Genomic DNA, 23,642 nt, shown 5'->3' with positions numbered 1-23,642 from the left:
TTTTACAGAGAGGAAGGGAGAGAGATAGAAACATTGATGACAGAGAAACACCGATCAGCTGCCTTCTGCACATGCCCTACTGGGCATCAAGCCTGAAACCAAGGTACATGCCCTTGCCCTTGACTGGAATCGAACCTGGGGACCCTTCATCCCTCAGGCCGACGCTGTATCCACTGAACTGAACCAGTTAGGGCTAAACTGCTTTCTAATTTCAAGACCATCCTTTGTGGTTACTTTAGGTCTGAATTTGCAAGGCTGCCACGCAGGCCTTCCCTGAGTTGGTCAGGTTAGCATGTGGCCCCTTTACGTCCACATACGTCTGAAGGCTGTAAAGTGATCCAACAGAGGCAGGAATGGGAGGTGGAAAGATCCAGGCATGCTGTTCCAGGCTGGATTCTAGGTCCCAGAGCTAACTTTGCAGAAGTCCCTGCTTGTTGGGGCCCAACCCCAGCAGGTCCAGGGGTTCCCAAAAGTGTGGAAGGAGGCAGTGTTCAGGTGATCATCATAGCCAGGTTCTCCAGTCAAGTTCTGTGTTTATTGTCTTGTTAAATCTGTATTTATACCAGTTGATTTTAACCCTATCAATTCTATTCCAAAGGTTAGGGCGTTTCTTATCTCCGTTCCAAGGTTACTCTATTGTTCTATTAAGCTACAAGGAAGGAACTGAAGGAGATTATCCTAAGTAAAGATTATGTAGCCTAAGCGTGATTGTTCGTAGTTAAAGTGATTAATTACCCGCCTGGCACTTAGTTAAGGGGTTTTATTCCCTCCCTAACTCCATCACCTGGGGAAACAACCTTTCTCGGGGAGGTGGTCCTGTTTAAAACACATAGCACTAAGAGGGGGAGCAAACATATGCCATATACGCCAGGTCCCTTGAAACATAAGCTGTGCAGATGTTTCTTCCCTAAAGTGACTGTGTCAAGCAGCAAGGGTGGACTGGCTTCCGGCACCTGCCTGATGTCATGAGCACTTTCCATACTTATTCCACTTTAATCCTAACATCTCAAGGAGAGAAGAGAGATTTTACCCAGGGGGAGGGTAATATTAAGTAAACAACTAATGCAAGAGTGGGCACAGATCTATAAATCCTAAATGGTGCAAACACTAGCCACGCTGTGAAGACCAGACTCACCCCTAGCCGGTTTGGCTCAGTGTCTGCCTGCAGGTTGCAGGGTTCAATTCCCATCATGGGCATGTACCCGGGTTGCAGGCGCAATGCCCAGGCCCTGGTCGGGTGTGTGCAGGAAGCAACCAATCACACACACATGGATGTTTCTCTCTTGTCTCGCCCCTTCCTTTCCACCCTCTCTAAAAAAATAAAAATAATTAAAAAAAGCCTGGCCTCCTGGCTCAGTGACTGACTGTGGAAACCTGAACCAGGAGATCACAGCTGGATTCCCAGGTTGGGGCTCATCCCCAGTAGGGGGTGTGCAGGAGGCAGCCGATCAAAGACTCCCATCATTGATGTTTCCATCTCTCTCTACCCCTCCCTTCCTCTCTCTGAAATCAATAAAAACATTCTTTTAAATCAATGGGGGAAAATATCCTCGTGTGAGGTTTAACTGGGGGGGGGGGGGGGGGGGAGCGCGGGGGGGGGGTACCTCTACCTCGGATCCAGGAAGGGGGAGCTCTGGCTTTTCCTACCTCACGGGCCTCACGGGCCTGACTGGCCTTCGGGGATTGGTTAAGGAAGGGGCTTATAGACTTCATTTCCCATTTCAAATCGGAAGTAGGTTTCCAGTGACTCGGAATACCTACAGCGCCGCTGGGGAGTTTACTCCTCGCTAAATCCCGGTACCTTACGGGGTACTGGCAGCGTCATCGGAGCAGATCTGCCCCGCCGCGCTCCTCCATGGTTTTCCGCCCCGACCGGAAGTGGGGCGGAGCCTCTGAGCATGTCCAGCAGGATTGGCCTGCGCGGCTGTCATTCAGCGCTTGGAGGGAAAGGGCTGGGCCGCGCTCACCAGAAGTCCCCGGAGCAGCTGCGGGGCTGAGCAGGAGCGGCAGCGGAAGCTGCGGGCACCCAGCAGACAGTGGGTGCCATGGAGTCGGAAGCCTCGCTGTCCCCCACGCTTTCCCGCTCCATCAAGGAGGAGCTGCTCTGCGCCGTCTGCTACGACCCCTTCCGGGATGCGGTGACGCTGCGCTGCGGCCACAACTTCTGCCGCGAGTGCGTGACCCGCTGCTGGGAGGTGCAGACGACGCCCACCTGCCCAGTGTGCAAGGACCGGGTGGCGCCCGCCGACCTGCGCACCAACCACACCCTCAACAACCTGGTGGAGAAACTGCTGCGCGAGGACACCGAGGGCGGGCGCTATGCCGGCCACCGCTCCCCGCGCTTCTGCCGCGCGCACCGCGGCCAGCTCAGCCTCTTCTGCATTGAGGACAAGGAGCTGCTGTGCTGCTCGTGCCAGGCCGACCCCCGGCACCTGGGGCACCGCGTGCAGGCGGTGAAGGACACTGCCCACGACTTTCGGGTAAGCGCGGCCGGGTGAGGGAGGCGGCCCAGCTCGCCGAGGCGGCCCAGGCAGGGCTCGGACCCAGCACCCCTGACCCCGCTGCTCCCGCCGCCACCGCCGGCCAGCGCCGGGGGTGCCCAGCCCGCCCCTCTCCCTGCAGCCAGCTGGCTGGTGTCGCCTCTGGACCCACTCCTGGATGACTCCGGGAACCTATGGAGGCGCCATTTTTAAAAAATATATTTTTACTGATTTCTGAGAGGAGGGGGGAGGGAGAGCAGGAAACATCAATGATGAGAATCGTGGCTAGGCGGCCTCCTGCACGCCCCCTACCGGGGATCAAGCACACAACCCGGGCCTGTGCCCTGAGGGGGAATCTAACGTTGACCTCCTGGTGCCTTAGGTTTGGGCTCAACCACTGGGCCACACCGGCGGGGCTAGAGGCTGCCCTTTTTTTCTTTTCCTTTTTTTTTTTTCTTTTTGTCCTCATCAAAGCCGGTCCAAGGGGGCCTGAGATGGGAGAAGAGAGGCAAACAGGAAGTGTGTGGACTGGGGTGACACGAAGTTCTCAAGGCAGCCCCCACCCACGTATTAGGCGATGGATGCACCCTTTCTGCCAGCGGGGTGTGGCCCGTGCCTCTTCGAGAAGCACAGGTGTGGATTAAGCTCAGGGAACCTGGAGCTCGGCACCCGCAGGTGAGAGGTGCCGGAGCCCACGGCCTGGCGGTGGATGTGGAGCTTTGAGATCCTCGGTGTTGGTCACCTGCTTCCCCAGCTGCCCATCCATTGTGTAGCTGTGGGGAGGCCTCTGGCCCTGGCCAGCTGGCTTGTTCTGGATCAGCATCCCAATGCCTAAAGTGCCAGGGGCTATAAATACAGGAGCCACTTACAGGGCCAAACTGACACGGGGAATATTTTGGTGTCGGGAGGGAAAACAATCAGAAAATAAGGATTCGCCAACTCAGGAGTTTTCAAATTTTTTTTTTTACCGTAGCCCATAGTGAGAAATAGTTTCTCCGTTATGACCCAGAACACTCATGTACTAATGTATCAGTTGAAAAAAGAGTTCTGTGAAAATGATCATTGTACCCAGGCATTTATGTTGTATTTTTGTTTATTGTTTTATTTTAAAAATTGTGCAGGGTGCGAAACACTAATTTATTTCGTCATCTATAATAATACATTGGTTAGACCCACCGTTTGGCGAGAACACCGGTTAGGTGGTAGGAAGCTGAATGTATTGAAAAGGAGGTGCTGCAAGAACCCCCTACTGCCTGGTTTACAGACACTGTTTTAATTAGTTGGTTTTAATGACGTCCTTAAGATATATCAAAAGTTGATTATTAAACATTGAAATATGTAAAGTTTCGTACACATTTTGACAAAGTTCAAGTGAAGGGGAATGTCATCAGTATGCATTGAACACTGATGTGGCTGGGGGCTATCTTATTGGGTTTTTGTTTTTGTTTTTGTTTTTTTTTAAATTGCAATTCTTTTTTTTTTTTTTTTTATATTTTATTGATTTTTTACAGAGAGGAAGGGAGAGAGATAGAGAGTTAGAAACATCGATGAGAGAGAAACATTAATCAGCCGCCTCCTGCACATCTCCTACTGGGGATGTGCCCGCAACCCAGGTACATGCCCTTGACCGGAATCGAACCTGGGACCCTTCAGTCCGCAGGCCGACGCTCTATCCACTGAGCCAAACCGGCCTCGGCTATCTTATTGGTTTTAACAACAGTGCTTTTGCCCATTTCCACGGGCAGAGGTGCCAGGTCCTGATTTGGGGCGGCTAAAGTAAGTGCTGAGCAGTCTAGGGGCTGGGATGAAGGTAGAGGATCAAGTCATGAGTAATCACTATGGGGCTGGCAGAGGTACAGCTCAGGAAGAGAGTCAGGGGTCAAGGCAAAGGGTACCAAGGTAAAACCCCCAGGTCTGGACTAAGCCAGATTCAAGATCAGTGAGCCAGACACCGGGAAGTATATATGATCTAATGACAACTTTCTATTTATTCAGCAGATGCCTGGTATTGCTGGGCCCTGGGGACAATACTGACACGAGATAAATAATTTATATCTTCTAGGAGCTTCAAGCAGAGACCAGAGGAATAAGGAAGTGTTAGCCAGGTGAAGAGGGTAAGGGAGGGGCAGCAGCAATGTGTAAGGGTCCAGAGCAGGGGGGCCTGCCTTTCCAAGCACAGGAAGCATTAGAGTAATTGAATGAGGATGGAGATACAAAAAGAGCCCGGAGGCCCCGAGCCTTGGCATTTATCCTGAAGACTATAGGAAGCCGTCTGAGGGTTTTGAGCAGAGGAACGATGCTGTCAGATCCATGGGTACTCAGGGCAGTGTCTGAGGGGGCCGGGAGTCTAGACCTGAAAGGTCTGAGGAGCGTGCAAGCTACGTGTGCTCAGCCTAATGCAGGGTGGAGCTCATTCGTGTCTTAGACAACTGTGTATCAAGGGCCTGTTGTGTTCCAGGGCCTCTTCTGGGTGCTGATGCTGCGGAGGTCACTGAGGCAGAGATCTCGCCCCATGGAGTCTCTTTGCAGTGGGGGAAGACAGACAGTAAATAGACAAATTGTAGTTCTGCATGATTGAAGTGGGTAGTGGTTGTCGGGGAGCAGTGTGGGAAGGCTGGAGAGGCCTGGCCCTGAGGGGGTCTTTCCATTGTGTGCTATGGGCACCTGAAAGCTTTTACAGAGGGATTTTGTGATGACATGTGTGCTTTAGAAAGATCACTTTGACACCCATATGAAGAATTCAGCAAAAATAATCATATCAGCCAACATTTTGAGCATTTACTATGTGCCAGGTGCTCTTAAGTGTTTACCTGTCAACAATTTTAATCCTCACAAAAACCCTGTGAGGTTGTGTATTAATTAATACCCTGCTGCTGCTGCTGTAATAAATTGCCACAAACGTTGTGTTTAATGCAGCGCAGATGTATTATCTTACAAGTCTGGAGGTCAGAAGTGCTGAAGTCAAGGTGTTGGCAGGACGACATGCCTTGTGGAGGCTAGGAGAGGATTTATTGCCCTGCCTTGTCCAGCTTTTAGAGGCCCCACCTCCATCTTTAAAGCGCATCATTCCAAGTCCTGATTCTTGTTCCACTACCTTTCTAACTCACTCTGCTACCTCCATCTTACAAGGACCCTTGTAATTATATGGGGCCCACGCAGACAGTCCAGGATAATTACCCCATCTTAAAATCTGTAATTTAATCACACCTACAGGGTCCTTTTTGCCATATAAGGCAGCAGACTCACAGGTTCAGGGATTAGGGTTGGCAGCTCTGGGGAAACCATCCTTCAGCTTGCTACAGGTGCAGAGACACTGAGCCTCAGACACGTGGAGAAGCCTGGCCACAGTCACAGAGCAGCTACGGTGGCGTTCCCCTGGGCCTTGTGCAGCCCTTACTCTGGCCATGGGCTTTCAGAGAAGCTTCTCTGGTCTCAGGGTAACACTTGCCCCTCTGGTCCTCTGTTCCAGGAGCTGTGAAGGCAGTTGACGATGTGTGTGGGAACTTGGAGTCTGGAGGGGAGAACAACAACTCTCAGTGGGCTGATTGAGTGCCTACTGTGTGCCAGGCACGGTGTGTCCACTAGGGGACAGGGCAGGCAGTCCTAACCCCTGCCTTCTTGGAGTCTGATAAGCATGACTGAATAATCACGCTAACCGTTACACGGTTTCAGACTGTGACATTCCTATCGCTTCTTCTAGGCCATTTGGCTGAGATCAAGTATAGTATCAGACTGTGACATTCCTGTGCAGGACAGTAAGATGTGTGGGCCGTTGTTCCAAGGAGGCCTGCTCTTGTCTGATGGGCATGGGGAAACGTTTCTGAGGAAATGATTTCGCAGCAACCCAAGGACATGCTGGATGAGGACTGAGGGCACGTGAGGGCTGGGATTTTGTCCTACGTGCCATGGGGTACGAAGGAAAGGACTGATGAGCTTTCAGAATGTGACATTGTTTAAAACAGAGCTTTGAAGTGTGTGTTGGATCTTTAGGGGACCTTACAAAATCCTCTAGTATTTGTACACGTTCTTTATATATATGTTATACATATATATATACATATACATATATATATATACACATATATATATATATATATTTTTTTTTTTATTGACTCAGAGAGGAAGGGAGAAGAAGAGAGATAGAAACATCAATGATGAGAGAGAATCATTGATTGGCTGCCTCAACGAGCTAGAGCTGTACATATTCTTCTTAAAGGAACAAATATTCCAACTGTATGTCGTAAATTATCATTCCTTACATACAAGCACAAAACTAGTGTGAATTCCTCTTGCTTATACCACATAGAGATAATAAAACCAAAATAAATTTACAGATTAAGTACAAATAAAACTAAAGTCAATACAATCCTAGTTAAAATATTAATTACAGGGCTTTATTTTGTTGGAGCTAAAATGCTGTTTCTGGGTGGCTGTAAAGCCCCTTTTCCCTGTTCAAAGTGATGACTTGATTCACCAGCCAAAACTTCCCTGTTTGCTGAACTGAAACTTTCCTGGGATATAACTGGCCTTGTTTGGGTCTAATATATCCTTCACTTGTAAAGTGTATTTCTGCTTTTTATTAGGCCAAGACACTGTAAGAGTATAGCCTGGTGTCAAGGAAGTTGTTAAGAAAATACAAATACTGGCACTGAAGCTAATAGGAACCTAAAGTGTGCGTCAGCAAGTTTATAAAGTGATTCACAATAGGCTTATCTTAGGGTTTTTTTTAGGTTGTCACTAAGTGAAACACTAATTTAAAACACTCATGGAAAACTTGCAAATCCCCCAAATACTTAGACCCAGAGCCACAGGGGCTGTAAGGAGATGCTTACATTTGACTAATGAGAAAACGGAAACTTGGAGAAGTACAGTGACTCCTGCCAGTCACGGGGATTGAATGTAGAACACCTAGGGTTAGAACTCAGGCTTCCGGAGTCCCCAGTCTAGCCTTCACTCTGGTTTGCATCTCCAAAGCAAACCTGCCCTGAGCCTGCACCAAGTCCCAGGCCTCTGAACTGCCTTGTCAAGACCCCTTTCGTATCCATCCCATGGACTGACCTGATGGCCATCCTCTACCCTCCAGCCTCTTTCTCCCCCCACCGCTTTCCCTTCCAAGGTTACCTTCTTAGAATCAATCTGACCTGGGAGTATTCCGGGCACTCCTTTTTTTTTTTAAGATTTTTTTAAAAATATGTTTTTATTGCCGAAACCGGTTTGGCTCAGTGGATAGAGCGTCGGCCTGCGGACTGAAGGGTCTCAGGTTCGATTCTGGTCAAGGGCATGTACCTGGGTTGCGGGCGTATCCCCAGTGGGAGATGTGCAGGAGGCGGCTGATCGATGTTTCTCTCTCATCGATGTTTCTGACTCTCTATCTCTCTCCCTTCCTCTCTGTAAAAAATCAATAAAATATATTTTAAAAATAAAATAATATGTTTTTATTGATTTTAAAGAGGGGGGGATAGAGAGATAGAAACATTGATGAGAGAGAAATACCAATTGGCTGCCTCCTGTATGCCCCCTATCTGGGATTGAGCCTGAAATCTGGGTAAATGCCCTGACTGGGAATCAATCCTTGGTTTATGGGTCATCGCTCAACCACTGAGCAACACCGGCCAGGCCAAGCACTTCTTAAGTCTTACCCTTAGAATTCTTTCCCCTTGTTTCCTAACTGTTCACCTCCATCCCACATCCTCTCCAACCCTCACGGGCCAGGCCCTACCAGATCCAAGTGACACTACAGGATGTTCATTTCCTACTGGCGAGGCATGTGCCGGGGGACAGAATGGGGTCTTCCTGAACACTGCTCATGAAGGCTCCTGAGGTACAGGGCCCCCAGCACTAGGTGCTTAGTAGACACCTGCTTCTTAGGGCTGAACTCCATGGAGAGGAAGAATGGAGAGACTAGGTTGGAGTTGGATAAGAAAGGGATCTGTTATCTCAGGTGCATTTGTGTTACCCATTTAGGATAAGAAGCCTGGAGGGGGGTAAGCGAAATGGGTGAAGGTGGCCCAAAGGTACAAACTCAATGTACATAAGTCATAGAATGTAATGTACATCCTGGCAACTATTATTAATAATACTGTACTGCATATTTAAAGTTGCTAAGAGAGTAAATCTTAAAAGTTTTCATCACAAGAAAATTTTATAACTATGGTGATGGATGTTAACTATTGTGGAGATCATTTTGTAATATATTCAGATATCAAGTCATTACATTGTATAACTGAAACTAATATAATTTTATATGTGAATTATATCTCCATTAATAAATGAAGAAACCTGGAAAATAACCAGTAAGAGAGGTAAAGTTACCTGGCAATAAGTGGTACTAAATAGTAGTAAGAACTAACACGTGCCTGGGGCACTCTTGTAAGCACTTGTGTGGACTGACTTGTTGGATCTTCACAGCCATCCTATGAGCCAGATAGTATTCTCACCCCAGAGACGCAGAGAAGTTAAGAAACTTGCTCAGGGTCACTCACTAATAAGTGGAGGAGCTGGGATTTGAATCTGGGTGGCCAGGTGCCATGCCAGAGCTCTTAGCTACTACAGAAATCTGCCTGAAATCAAATGTTTGAAATAGATAGGAAAAAAGACATGAACTAGAGGCAGATGGTAGGAAACCCTGGTGATGGACCAGTAAACATAAACAGAGGAAACTACACTCATCATTTTCATGGGAAAATTTGAGAGACCATAGAAACTTGCATGCCTTCATCTTGAAGTTGAGGAGCCTAACAGCCACAGAGAGAGAAGTTCTCACCAGTGATTAGTGACAAAAACAAGGGTGCTAATCAGTTTTTCTAGCTTCCAGTCCAGGAGGCGATGTGTCATAGTAGAGAGACATGGGTGTTCGGTGCACTGATTGACTAAGCAAGTAGTTAGTTGAGCATCTACTTTGTGCTAAGACCTGGGGATATGCAGTAGGCAAAACAGTCTCTACCCCTGCAGAGCAAGCCTTCACTCCTGCAAACGTGTATTGAGCGCCATTCTGGTAGGTTGAGAGGACGTGGTGTTAGGACTTGCCCCCAGGAAGCCTGCAGTCTTTCCAAGAGCATGAGGTGATTATCCAGAGTAGTGGGTGGGGTGAATAGAGGTGTACCCGGGAGCTGTGAGAGCCCACGGAGATACATCTGAACTGTCCTGAGAGATCAGGCTGGCTTCCTGGAGGAAATGAAGAGGCCTGAGTTGTTTTCAAGGCTACGATGTGATAGTTGAGTGAAACAGGTAGAGATAAGTCAGAAGCATATATAGGACCTCAGAGGACAGAAAACTTGGGTTGGGCCTAACAGCCCTAGCTTCAGACACGGCCCTAGCACTTTGATAAGTACTTGCAAGGGTCCTGTGACAATCTTGGGAAATCATAGCTATTCTTTCTCTTACCAGCACCTTCACCGTTCCCACTTTCTGTTATGGCACCTGAGTTAACAGATATTTGGGTAAAACCATTTTGTAAAATCCTTGATGTATTAGATATGCTATTGAAATTTGCTGCATAAGGAATCAAATTGTAATTTCGAAAATATCCATATAGGCTATATAATCACATTCTGAATCCTGTAGTGTAAATAAAAACTTCATATTTTCTGTGTATTGATAACTAAATAATATTGAATGTTATAATTTGATGCCCAAATCAGAGCTCATTTGTTCTTTGGGGTTTGGGGCCTGGGTGACATTCCAGATGTGTCATGGGCCACTCAGCCACCCAGGGCGGTGATAACTATTAATCCAGATGGGCTTCACACAAGAGCCCTCATTAGTGACCCTGCAGTTTCTGCTCATTCAGGCATTTTGTGGGCTACAAGCAGGTAATTGGGTCCCTGAATGGTGGGTCCAGTTGTGATACAAGTATGTTAAAACTAGAATATCAAAAGCAAACATGAAAAGTATATGGTTTAGATTCATTTGAATTCATACTTTTAATGTATTTTCTAGGTTAACCACTAAATGCAGAGAAGGGGAAAAAGTGAAATAAAAATGCATAGTAAATTTTTCAAAAAAGCAAAAAGAAATATTGAACAAGCAGGGCAAATAGCACAGAACAAGAATGTAAGTTTAAATGCAGATATATCAGTAATTATGTTAAATACTAGGGGCCCGGTGCACGAAATTCGTGCACTGGGTGTGGGGGGGGGGGTGCAGAGTGTCCCTCAGCCCAGCCTGCCCCCTCTCACATATTGGGAGCCCTCAGGCGTTGACCCCCATCACCCTCCGATCGCCTGATCGGCCCCTTGCCCAGGCCTGACGCCTCCGCCAGAGGTGTCAGGCTTGGACAGGGGACCCCCATATCCCCCCGATCACTGGCTCTGGCCCCCGCCCAGGCCTGAGGCCTCTGGCCCAGGAATCATGCCTGGGCAGGGGACCCCCATCTCCCTCTGATCGCTTGCTCCACCCCCCGCCCAAGCCTGACGCCTCTGACCCAGGCTTCAGGCCTGGGCAAGGGGACCATCATATCCCCCCAATCCCCGGCTCCGCCCCCCGCCCAGGCCTGATGCCTCAGCCAGAGGAGTTGACCCTCATCACCCTCCGATCACCAATCACCGGATCGGCCCCTTGACCAGGCCTGAGGCCTCCGGCAGAGGTGTCAGGCCTGGGCAGGTGACCCCCAGCTCCCCGCGGTTGCAGGCTCCGCCCCTGTCCAGGCCTAACGCCTCTGGCCTAGGCGTCCGGCCCGGGCAGCGGGGACCTGCAGTGGCAGCGGGGGGCGCCGCGATCGTGGGCTTCGCTTTAGGCCCAGGCAAGGGACCCCTAGCTCCTGGGACTGCCAGCTTCGACCGTGCCCAGCTCCCATCGCTGGCTCCACCCCTACTTCCTGCTATCACTGGCCAGGGCGGCAAAGGCGCCTGATTCTCCGATCATGGCTGGGGCCGCCGTTGCCCTGCCCCCCAGCTCTTACCTACCCCTTGGGTTTCAGATCACTGTCAGTGGCAGGGGGCTTCTTCCTGCTTTCCCTTTCACCTCCCTGCATTGTGCCTACATATGCAAATTAGCCGCCATCTTGTTGGCAGTTAACTGCCAATCTTAGTTGGCAGTTAATTTGCATATAGCCCTGATTAGCCAATGAAAACGGTATCGCCGTACGCCAATTACCATTTTTCTCTTTTATTAGTGTAGATTCCAGTTCAGTGACAAAAGTTGTTAGACTAGATAGGAAACCAAAATCCAATTCTGTGCCACTTAAATATGATATAACAATTGATTAAAAATGTATTTGATAAAATTCAATATCCTTTTGGAATTAAAAGGAAAAAAAAAAAAAAACGGTGAACAAGGAATGGAAGGAAGTTCCTTAATCTTGATTAAGGGTATCTAACAAAAAGTGTATAACAAAAAATACGATATTTAATGGTGAAACATTGAAAGCTTTCTTATTGAGATTTTTTTTTTAAAAGACAGGAATGTCCATTTTGACCAATTCAATTCAATTTTGTAGTGGAGATCCTAGCTAATAAAGTAAATCAGGAATTATAAATAAGTTATAAGGTTTGAAAAGAGGAAAACAATACTGACATAGGGTGTGTGGTGTTGTGGTTAAGAATGTGGCCTGTAGAACTGGACAGTTCTGAGTACAATTCCTGGTTCTGCTACAGCCTGTGTAATTTTGACAAGTTGCTTAGCTCCCCTGGGCCTTATTTCCTCCTCTGCAATACAGGGCCTACCTTGTAGAAATGTAACAGGCTCAATAGTAACTGCTTGCTGATAATAATAACATTTTTTGTTGATCTCACCAGCTGCATTAAACCAGAAATCTCCAGGTGATTGAAAAGTGTGGGAAGGACAAGGGACTGTCACCCCCTCTTACCTATCTTCATTGCCCTACAACTCCCTAACTGTCAAGGTTGAAGGCCAGAGGGTTGGGCTATGTTTGGGGGCAGCACAACACTAGGTAATGTGTGTGGACAGTTGCTTCACTTTTATCATTCATACTTATTTGGACAATCATAGAATTGTCCTCTTGAACTTTATCGCATGATTTTGTAACAATATAATGAAACAGGATGATATTTCAGTGGCTGTGTGGGACACTCATACTAATGTTATTTTGCTATTGAGGACACACACCACCTTAGTGTGTCAAATTACATTAAGTGGTGATATACTGTTAAAAAAAAACACAGTACTTTTAAAAATCTATTAAATATTCCCAAGAAGAACATAAAAATATCCAGAATGAAAAGAAAACAAAACCTGCAGAAAATGAAATCAGCCATTATTTTGTTTTCTGTAGCATAGCAGTTAAAAGAATGGGCTGTGGAGTAGGACAGATAGGCAAGTAGTTATCTGTTGCTGTGTAACAAATTACTGCAAAACATAGCCGCTTGAAACAAAAAAATATATATATTATCTCATGGTTTCTGTGCGTCAGAAATGTGAGCATGACTTAGCTGCGTGCCTCCGCCTCAGGGTCTCATGCTGCTGCTATCAAAGTGTTGCCGAGGCCGCGTCTCAGCGGAAGGCTCAAGTAGGCCAAGACCCCCGTTTAGGCTCGCTTGGGGGGGGCACGGGGGGGGGGCGGCTGGCGGGTTTCAGGTCCTCGAGGGCTGTTGGTTGGAGACCACCTCAGTTCCTTGCCCCATGGGCTGCTCCATAGGCCAGATCAAGTAAGAGAGGGAGAGAAGGTGTGCACAGCCTTTTTGTCATCTCATCTCAGAAGTGACATCCCATCACTTTTGCCATAATGATTGGCTAGAAGCAAATCACTAGCCCTAGTCCACAGGGGAGGGGTTTTTACCAGGGCATGAATACCAGGAGGTGGGGATCATTAGAGCCATTTTATAGGCTGCCTCCTTCATTCTGTCCTCTGGCCCCCACTGATTCATATCCCTCCCACATGCAGAATACACTCACCCCCTCGTAAGATCCCCGTACGTCTCATCGCATCATAGTATCAGCTCAAAATCCAGAATCATCTCATCCAAATCAGGTCCAGGTGCGGATGAGGCTTTTGAAGACAAATCTCTTATTATCTCTTGGTGTATAACATTGGTGTATCATCCCCAGACTTGATAGCTTAAAACAACGAACATCTCACAGGAGTAAGGGATCACTGGGGCCGTCTTAGGGGCTGTCTAGGTTCACATTCTTATTCTGCCACATACTAGCTGTGTACCCTTGGGCTAATCACTTCCCCTTTCTTGTGCTTCACGTGTTTTCATCTTTAAAATGGGGCTAATAATAATACTTGCCTAATAGGGATACAATGATTAAGTGACATAATTTGTAAAGTAATTAGCATAGTCCCTGGCAAATAGTAAATGTTCAATAAATGGTAGTCATTTATAATTAATGTTATTAGAATTGTTATTTTTTGTTATTTTTTTTCAAAGAAAAAAACTTGAGCCCTGGCCAGGTGGCTCAGTTGGTTGGAACATGATCCTAGACACCAAAAGGTTGCGTGTTCAATCCCCAGTCTGGGTGCGTATGGGAGGCAACTGATTGGTGTTTCTCACATCGATGTTTCTCTCCCTCCCCCCGCCCCCCCTGAACTCTGTGGAAACATATCCTCAGGTGAGGATTCAAAACAAAAACAAATAAAAAACTTGAAAAGCTTTCTTAGAATGTAGAGAGAAAAAGATATAGAGAGAAGATGCTAGGCTCTGGATACAAAGGGTGAGAATTCAACCTAAAACTAGTCCCAGTGCTTCAAGGAGTCAGTCCAAGGAGTCAGAGCAGTGGTTAAAGTTTAAAAAGCAAAAACTATTAAACAAAAAGGTGTTTGAATCTGCTAATTAAAGTATTTCACATGGTCAACGCATAATTAGAATATTGGGATAAGGTTGGGATGTGTGAGACAGTTTAGATAAGGACCCGTGGGAATAACTGGATGAACCCTGTAATTGGACCTGCTGATTAGTGACTGCAGGCCAGTCCAGTTTAGAAAGTCACAAAGGGAGGCTGTGGGCACATTGTCTTTACAGTTAAACACACAGCTCCAGATTCACGGCCGAGTCTGGACCAGCTTTAGGCCTGAGCAGGATGCATCCCCTCTCTGCTGTACTGTGGCCAACTTGAGGGGGAATAGTTCCCTTGATTTTCTCAGCCCTGTCTCTGTACCTGTAGCAGGAATAAAGCAACGGTCGAGTTAGAGGATATCTGGGAGCCCTTTATGCTGTAAACATGGGTCAAGGTCAGGGCCGTACCTCCTGCTGCTCCCTACAGTGTGTGGACGGAGTGGGTTCAGTAATTACGGCTGAGCTGTACCCTTGTGGAAGTGGAACTCGAGTTGTAAATGTGTCGTCCTCCCAGTCTGGCCTCCACCCCTAACCTTGCCTCTCTCTCATTCTTCCCATCAGGCTAAGTGCAGGAACATGGAGCACTCGCTGCGGGAGAAAGCCAAGGCCTTCTGGGCCATGCGGCGCTCTTATGAGGCCATTGCCAAGCACAATCAGGTGAGTGAGTGCTTTGGCTGTGTGGAACAGTGGGGCCGCCTAAGGCCATCTTGCGGGTAGGTGAGGGGGGCTGGCCCTGGTCATGGCTGTTGACAAAGAGTCGGCCTTCCCCAGCCCTGACGGTCTAGTACACCCATGCTCTCAGATTCTGATTATGGCTGTGCTGCCAGGCCCTCTGTAAATACCTGTGCATGCCATGCCAGTAGCCACAGGAGTGGCTTAAAAGCCACCTGCACTATGGTTTCAGACTAACTTAAGCATGTGGCACACGTTTCCATCTACCTGAGTACTCAAGCCAGTGATGACCTGGGCTCATTAGTTATCACTCTTTCCCACTCACTCTCTCTGTCCACTCCATCAGCAGTTCTGTCCCCTCTATCTCCAGAATACATCACGATCACATCCATCCTACACTCCGTATCCACTGCCACCATCCCAGTCCAGGTCACTGTCTTTTCTCACTTGCCTCCTACCTGAGCCCCATGCTTCCTTCACTCTTTTATGTTGTTGTCGTTAATCCTCACCTGAGTATATTTTTTTCGTTGATTTTCAGAGAGAGTGGAAGAGAGGGGGAGAAACAGAGAGAGAATCATCAATCGATTGGTTGCCTCCCGCACATGCCCCACCCGGGGCCAGGGATCGAGTCTGCATCTAAGGTATGTGCCCTTGACCAGAATTGAACCCAAGACCCTTCAGTCTGTGAACCAAAGTTCTAACCACAGAGCAAACCAGCTAGGGCACTTCCTTCCACTCTTCTTCTGCAGTCCACTCTCTGCAGAGTGACCTGCTCTTTTAGAAAATGCATCGATCGTGTCACTCCTCTCTTTATAATTGTCCAATGGCTTCCATGACCCCCAATATAATCCAGACTCCTCACCATGGCCTCCAAGGCCCTCATCCAACACCTTCCTGCCCCTCAACTTCATCTCCTCTCAGGCTGGCCTGTGCTCTCAATTCCAGGCACATTGGCCTTCTTCCTGTTCCTTAAATGAGCTAAGTCTTCTGGCTGTTTTTTTCCTGCCTGCTCTGTTTTTATCTTCCTGTGTGATAAGAATCACCCCAGATTTCACTCTCTCTTCCACTGTACATTATCGGACTTTTTAGCTTGATATTTCAATAGCGGTGTCTCACTTCCTTTGCATTTCTTGGATTTTTACTGTTTGTACATCCTTTCACAAGTATAATAGCCATTTGCATTTCTTGGAATATTTATATTTTCTCCTTGTGGATGCATACGAGCACTTTGTATATTAAGAATAATATGTTCTTACATATATTTATATATGGGGAAATATTTTTCCTACTTTATCTTTTCTTTTTCAATGAAATATTTTCACTTTTTTTGGTCATTTTCACTTTTTTAGTGAACCATTTTATCATCAGATTGTCAGAGCCATAAACATATATTGAATTTTCAATCCAAAGATATGGATTACTGCCCTAACTGGTTTGGCTCAATGGATAGAGCGTCGGCCTGGGGACTCAAGGGTCCCAGGTTCGATTCCGGTCAAGGGCATGTACCTTGGTTGCAGGCACATACCCATAGGGAGTGTGCAGGAGGCAGCTGATCGATTTTTTCTCTCTCATCGATGTTTCTAATTCTCTATCCCTCTCCCTTCCTCTTTGTAAGAAATCAATAAAATATATTTAAAAAAAAAAGATATGGATTACTAACCTTCCATTGCTAGAGCACACATTTTGAGGTGTTTTTCCAATAGTCATCATGACCTATACAATTTGTATATTTTAATCAATAAGTATTTACCTTTATTAGTATTTACCTTTATTACTTTCTTAAAGCTTTTTGTGGTTATGATTAAGTATGCATATTATTAATGATTCCAGTTTTTGTTTGTTGATTTAAGAGAGGGGGAGAGAGAAACATTGATTTGTTGTTCCACTTATTTATGTATTCATTGGTTGATTCTTGTATGTGCCCTGACTGGGGATTGATCCTGCAACCTTGGCATATCGGGATGACGCTCTAACCAGCTGAATTACCTAGCCAGGGCAATGATTCTATTTTTAAATAAATATTTCCTGCTGTTCTTTTGGTAAGCCTCTCGATCAAACAAATTTGAAATCCTAAGATTGGAAAGCAATTAATTGTTTTTAAATAGTTGCTATTTGCATCAATTCTTTTCTGTAACTCAGGATTTCTTTTGCTGGTGTGCAGCTTAAACAAGATACAGAATATTATCTATTGAGGAAGTTATAAAACCACAGTTGTCATATATAAGCAGCAGTTTCAGCTTTTAAAAAATTAATCAAAAACAACTTCATTTTGCTGTTTGACTTATTTCAAATTTAAACTTGTAAATTTGTGATAAGAAAACTTCATCTATATTTTATCCATTTGGGTTCTGCATAGGTTTCTTTTGAAAGTCGAGTCCCTTTGCTAAAAATCTGAGTCACTGGGTTAGGTGACAGCTTAGGTTCCCTCCAGCGTCTGATCCTCTGTGCCTCCTTCCCGCTCTCTGCTGCAGGTGGAGGCCACCTGGCTGGAAAGGAGAATCCGGCAGGAGTTTGAAAAGCTTCGAGAGTTCTTAAGAGGGGAGGAGCAGGCCATCCTGGATGTCATGGCCGAGGAGGCGAGGCAGAAGCAGCATTTGGTGGAGGAGAAGATGAAGCAGCTCAAGAAAGACACAGAGACTCTAGCCCATGAGATTGAGCGGCTGCAGATGGAGATGAAGGAAGATGATATTTCTTTTCTCATGGTGAGGACCTCATCATCTCAGTGACAGGGACCAGATGTTCAGGAACCAGTGGGAGCCTGAGACCAGCAGCCCCGGGCAGCCCAATATGTTTTTATTGGAGAGAGAGTGAGAGAAACATCCATGTGGATTGGCTGCCTCTTGGATACCCCCTACTGTGCCCTGACCGGGAATCAAACCAGGGACCTTTGGGTGCATGGGACAATGTTCAACCAACTGAGCCACACCGGCCAGGGCTCCCATACGATTTTGATTCGCATTTCCCTGATGGCTAGTGACATTGAGCATCTTTCATGTAGTTGTTGGCCATTTGTGTGTATCTTTTTTGGAGAAATGTACATTCAAGTCCTTTAGCCATTTTAAAAATTGGGCTGTTTGTCTTTTTGTTGTTGAATTGTAAGATTTTTATATATATATATATTATGGCTACTAGACCTTTATCAGCTATATAATGTATAAATATTTTCTTCCAATCTCTGAGTTATTTTTTCACTTTCTTGATGACATCCTTTGAAGCACAGAGACTTTTCATTTTGATGAAGTGCTCCTTAACTATTTACTCTTGCTGCTGCTTTGTGCTGTTGGTGTCATATCTAAGAAGCCATAGCCTAAGCCAAGTTCATGATTTTTCTAGTTTTATTTCTACGTTTAAGTCTTTGACCCAATTGGAGTTAATTTTTTAATACGGTGTAAGGGAATCCAACTTCATTCTTTTGCATGTAGATATCCAGTTGTCCCAGCACCATTTGTTAGACCATTCTTTCCCCATTGAATGTTCTTGGCACCCTGTAGATAACCAATTGCCGGTAAATGTGACGGTTTATTTGTAGACTTTCAATGTCCACTGGTCCATATGTCTGTCCTTACGTTAATACCACACTAACTTGTTTACTATTGCTTTTATTAAGTTTTTAGGAGGGAAGTGTGAGCCACCAGCTTTGTTCTTTTCCAAGATTGTTTTGGCTATTTTGAGTCCCTTGAATTTTCATATGAATTTTAGAACAGCTTATCAGTTTCTGAAATTTTGATAGAAATTACATTGAATCTTTAGATCACTTTGGGGATTATGGCCATCTCAATCCTATGAAGTCTTCTGACCCATGAACATTAGGTGTATGGCTCCTTTTGAGGTCAGAAACTTACATGTTTTCTCTGTGTCTGTGTTTGTGTCTGATTTTTTCTCTTTCAGAAACACAAGAGCCGAAAACGCCGGTAAGTTGCCAAGGTTGATGGAGGGGAGGGCAAGAGCAGGCAGAAATACCTGGGGTGCAAACTCCAGTGGCTCCAGGGCCAGGCATGTAATAAAGCCAACTGGGTGTAAGACAGAGGGCGTGATGGGGACTGGCCAGGTGTACAGAGCCCTCTTTCAAGGCATCCCACTGGTGCAGTGTTGTTATCCACGGAGTAGGGAGAGAGAGGACCCTCCTGCGCGTGGCTTGTAGTTCTCAGTAGGTCGTCCCAACCTTTCAGCTTGTTTCTTGGTCAGCACCCTCCCTCCGAGAGCCTCTGGACATATACTGGCTGATGTTGATGGTTGAACACAGGGATAGTAAGGAAGAACTGTGTCTCAGACAGAGCTGTACGAAGATGAAAGAGAGTGCTTTGGGCAGTAGTGAGTTCCCTGTCACTGTAGGTGTTTAAGCAAAGGCCAGTGACACCTCATACTGTTTGTCTAGAGGGCCTTTATGATTCCTTTTGACTCAGACATCCTTTGAGCAGATGTATGAGTGCAATTTCTGCCCACCAAGAAGGCAACCATGTCTGAGTACCTCCTATTTATATTTATCTCAGCTGCGGCAGGATGAGCCCTAATACTGAATCTTGAAGCGGTATGAGCTGCCCAGATGCTTCCTGGCTCATCCTCTCATCAGAGCCCAGTTTGGGTTTGTCCTGGGTGAGGTGGTGGGGAATTTAGGCCTGTGATAAGGGAAGAAGTCCTATTGTTTGTTAAATCCAGCTGACCCAGTTAGGCCCAGATGCATGACCCCAGCCCTGCCCACCAGACCCAATTCTCCTTCCCCAGCCTCTTCTGCACCATGGAGCCAGAGCCTGTGCAGCCTGGCATGCTGATCAACGTTTGCAAGTACCTAGACTCCCTGCAGTACCGTGTCTGGAAGAAGATGGTCATGTCTGTTGAAACTGGTGAGTGGGAGCGCGCGCGGGCAGGTGGTACAGGCATGGGAGGCACTTCACACAAGGCAGAGAGCTCACTAAACTCCAGCCTCGTTCAGACAAGGCCCCAGTGCCGCCTCGTTCAGACAGTGCCCCAGCACCCAACTCCTCCTCCACTCCTTGCCCCACTGCTCTTAGCAGGACGCCTTCCTCTTTGGGTCCTGACACGTGGCCACCTCTTCAGAAAAAGAAACTGACTTCCCTCTATTCAGAACCGGATTGTGTATATACAAATCTTCCTCAGTTCAGAATTGCCTCTTTCAAGGTGATTCCAGCCCACACGATCACTAGGTCATGTGCTGTGGCTGAATGTTTGTATGCCCTCCTCCCCACCCAGATCATATGTTGAAGCCCTAACCTTCTATGTGATGGTGTTTGGAAGCAGGGCCTCTGGGAGGTGATTAGGATCGGATGAGGTCATAAGGGTGGTGCCCTATGGTGGGATCCGTGCCCTTACAAGAAGAGACACGAGAGAGCTGAATTCTCTCTCATTCCGTCTTGTGAGGACACTGCAGGAAAGTGACCATCTGTAAACCAAAAAGAGGGCCCTCACCATGACTTGGCCATGGGAGCACCCTGATCTCGGACTTCCAGCCTCTAGAACCATGAGAAATAAAGTTCTGTTGTTTGAGCCACGCAGTCTACGGTGCTTTTGTTGCAGCCGCCCAAACTGGCTGACTCTTATAGGGAGAAATGTCGGTGACCCGGGGGATGTTTCGTGCTTTTCTAAGGCGGCATGGGAGTTGTGTGAGCATCGGGATCCCTGCCTGTATTGCTCCCGATGGCTGACATAATCAGACTGCAAACTGGATGCCTTTAAATGGCAGAAATTCATTCTCACATGGCCAGAGGCTAAGAAGTCCAAAATCTAGGTGTCAGCAGGGTCCTGCATCCTCTCAACCCTGTGGGGGAAGATCTTTGCCTCTTCTTAACTCCTGGTGTTTGCAGGCAATCCGGGGCTGGGGCCACAGCACTTTTATCTCCACCTTTGTGGTCACATGACCTTCTCCCCTCACTGTGTTGCTTCTCTTTTTGTAAGGACAACAGTCATTGTATTAAGGCCCCACTATATTCCAGTCTAATTACATCTGAAACAAATAAGGTCACCTTCTGAGGTACTAGGGGTTAGGACTTCCACATATCTTTCTTAGCGGGGCACATTTCAACTCATAACCCTGTCCCTCAGCCCAGGGCAGCTCCCTCCCTGCACTGGGCCAGGTGGGACGCCCTTGGTCAGTCTGGGGGGCCGGGGCATCAGCTGGCATGGCAGAAGGGCAGGATGTGAGGTTCGCTGATTTACCCCTCTCTCTCCCTCTGCTCTCAGTGCCCTTCAGCTTTGATCCCAACACCGCGGCGGGCTGGCTGGCTGTGTCTGAGGACCTCACCAGTGTCACCAACCACGGCTACCGAGTGCAGGTGGAGAACCCGGAGCGCTTCTCCTCGGCGCCCTGCCTGCTGGGCTCCCGCTCCTTCTCCCACGGCTCCCACGCCTGGGAGGTGGACCTGGGGGGGCTGCCCAGCTGGCGGGTGGGCGTGGTACGCATGTGCCTAGAAACTGGCCCCGAGGGCTACTCCCACAGCTGCTACCAGGACACTCGCTCTGGTTTCTGGTACCTGTGCCGCACGCAGGGCGTGGAGGGCGACCACTGCGTGACCTCAGACCCGGCCACATCACCACTGGTCCCCTCCATCCCGCGCCGCCTGCGTGTGGAGCTGGAATGTGAGGAGGGCGAGCTGTCCTTCTACGATGCTGAGCGCCAGTGCCACCTCTACACCTTCCATGCCCGCTTTGGGGAGGTGCGGCCCTACTTCTACCTGGGGGGCACCCGGGGGAACGGGCCCCCGGAGCCTCTGCGCATCTGTCCCCTGCGCATCACTGTCAAGAAGGAGCTGGATACCTGAGGCCGGCGGGGAGCCTGCCAGATGCTGCCCGGGTGTTCTGCCATGGTCCTGCTTTCTTTCTGTCCCTCTTTCTCAAGCCCACACGCACCTGGACACCTCTAGGTCCTGCTTTCTTGCCAGGATCTGGCTACTAACTGTCTAACCCTTTTCCGTGGCTCCAGGCCCCAAGCCCCCCTCTTCATTTTTGGTCTTTTCTGTACCCACAGTTGAACATCATCCAGGAGATAGCTTACGGGCCAGGCTCTCCCCAGAGTCCTGGCATCTTCGGGATGTGAATTTCCTTCCTTCTAACTCCAGGATTTCTGGGGACAAAGTTTGCCTCTAGAGTAAGACCTGTTTTAAAAATGTTTTTAATGTAGATTTTATTATTCAAGTATGATGAGGCCAACAGACCAATAGTCAGCTGCCATTGAGAAGAGTTTGTTACTTATTGTTCCTAAGAGGAAGGGCCGTGCTATGGGGTGGGGGACACAGAGGGAAGCACCAAGTCCCCCTAGGACAGTGGTCGGCAAACTGCGGCTCTTTGGCCCCTTCAGTGTGGCTCTTCCACAAAATAACACGTACGGGCGCGCATGTACAGTGCTATTTAAACTTTGTGGCCTGTGCACAGAAGTCGGTATTTTGTGGGAGAGCCACACTCAAGGGGCCAAAGAGCCGCATGTGGCTCGCGAGCCGCAGTTTGCCGACCACTGGCCTAGGAGGCAGAGGTAGTGACTGGGGTGCATAGGCAGGAGACTAGTGTTTTCACAGGAAGGAACAGATGAGGCAGGTACAGGGTGGACAGGTTTAGGATTGGTTAGTTTAGCTAACCCTGGGAGGGGCAGTTCCCATAGTCGGTGAGCTCCAGATTTCAGAGTATCAAGAATGTAGAAATATATATATATCTATAAATACAGAACCATGGCTGTGGCTTTGGGGCAGGACCAGGACTCTGCTCACCTGTCACTTTAAACCAGTATTTTAACACTGCCTCACAGAGCCTCCCTGGGGGTCCTCGAGGCCCGAGGCGAGGATGCCCATCAGATCAACTCTTATTTAACTCTTTATATTTCTTGGATGATTTCCTCTGAACAGAGGGTTCCAGAGCACTTAAAACACAATTTTAGAACCATGGTTTAGGCCCGTTCGCTCTCTGGTCCTGGGTTTCCCCGTCTGTAAATGAGGCAGCGGGACTGGAGGATAGCGTGCTTCCGTAATTGCTGTGGAGGAAACTCCTCGTCGCTGTTACAAAGGTAGGAGAAGGGGAGGAAAGAGGGTGCAGTCCGGGTGCGCAGGGAGTGAGAAGGGAAGGAGATACTCGTTCTTGTTCTGCTGCCTTTTGTGTTTTTATCCCGATTTCTTCTCCCTCTGCCATGCCTGCCAGCTATGTACCTCCATCTTTTTTTCCTCGTGCATGCCTACAGGTAATTTTAATGGTCAAATCACCATGTCCTGGGGACAGCATTGTAAAAGGAAAATAATTTTTTATAGTAGCGATGTTCTCACTGGGGGAGCGCGTTCCTGACCGAGGATTGACATTCTTTCTCCTGCCTGCGCCCCCGGTTCACAGAAACGGATATTTTATACAGACATGATGACTCAAAACTATAAATTGGTTATAAATGTGGTGAGTACTTTGGCAGGGGCCATGGGAAGGATGTGGTAGGAAATACCGCTGAGTAAAGGCAAGCAGGTTGGGAGTGGGGATGCTGACACACTCGTGAGCGGCCCCTCCAGAGGACTCAGACTTGGAAAAGCTCAAAGCACTTTGATACTAAACACGTGAGGCCAGTGCGCACTCTACAACAAAGTATTTATCAAGCCCTTCTAATATAATTTCCATGTAATTATCTTGACTGGAAGTTTTGTTAGTTATAGTAAACTTTTAAAAATGTTTTTTATTTCCATCTTACATGTTGGAAAAGTTGTGTGTTTTTACAGCTTGATTTGGATAGACTAGGTCCCTTTTATGAAAATAAAAATTTTTGAGCTAAAACCCATTT

At 47.5% G+C, this 23,642-nt stretch overlaps 1 protein-coding gene across 1 annotated transcript; it reads left to right on the top strand.

Moving 5' to 3' along the window:
- The first annotated feature begins 1,978 nt into the window (after positions 1–1,978).
- Positions 1,979–23,631, top strand: TRIM35 (tripartite motif containing 35). Its single transcript, XM_081092827.1, has 6 exons — positions 1,979–2,480; positions 14,777–14,872; positions 17,359–17,589; positions 18,776–18,798; positions 19,610–19,728; positions 21,083–23,631. The coding sequence occupies exons 1-6, from the start codon at positions 2,046–2,048 to the stop codon at positions 21,658–21,660; spliced, it is 1,482 nt and encodes a 493-aa protein (XP_080948953.1). The 5' UTR covers positions 1,979–2,045; the 3' UTR covers positions 21,661–23,631.
- Positions 23,632–23,642: the final 11 nt, after the last annotated feature.

The sequence above is a fragment of the Myotis nattereri genome (genome assembly GCF_964212035.1).
Source record: "Myotis nattereri genome assembly, chromosome: 5".
NCBI classification, from domain to species: domain Eukaryota; kingdom Metazoa; phylum Chordata; class Mammalia; order Chiroptera; family Vespertilionidae; genus Myotis; species Myotis nattereri.
This window is presented reverse-complemented; position numbering and strand designations above follow the sequence as displayed.

Excerpts from the sequence above, each read along its gene's own strand:
- TRIM35 (XM_081092827.1), top strand. The coding sequence starts at position 2,046 with ATGGAGTCGGAAGCCTCGCTGTCCCCCACGCTTTCCCGCTCCATCAAG. Across the intron at positions 14,873-17,358 it reads CCATTGCCAAGCACAATCAG|GTGGAGGCCACCTGGCTGGA; the intron begins GTGAGTGAGTGC and ends TCTCTGCTGCAG. Across the intron at positions 19,729-21,082 it reads GGTCATGTCTGTTGAAACTG|TGCCCTTCAGCTTTGATCCC; the intron begins GTGAGTGGGAGC and ends CTCTGCTCTCAG.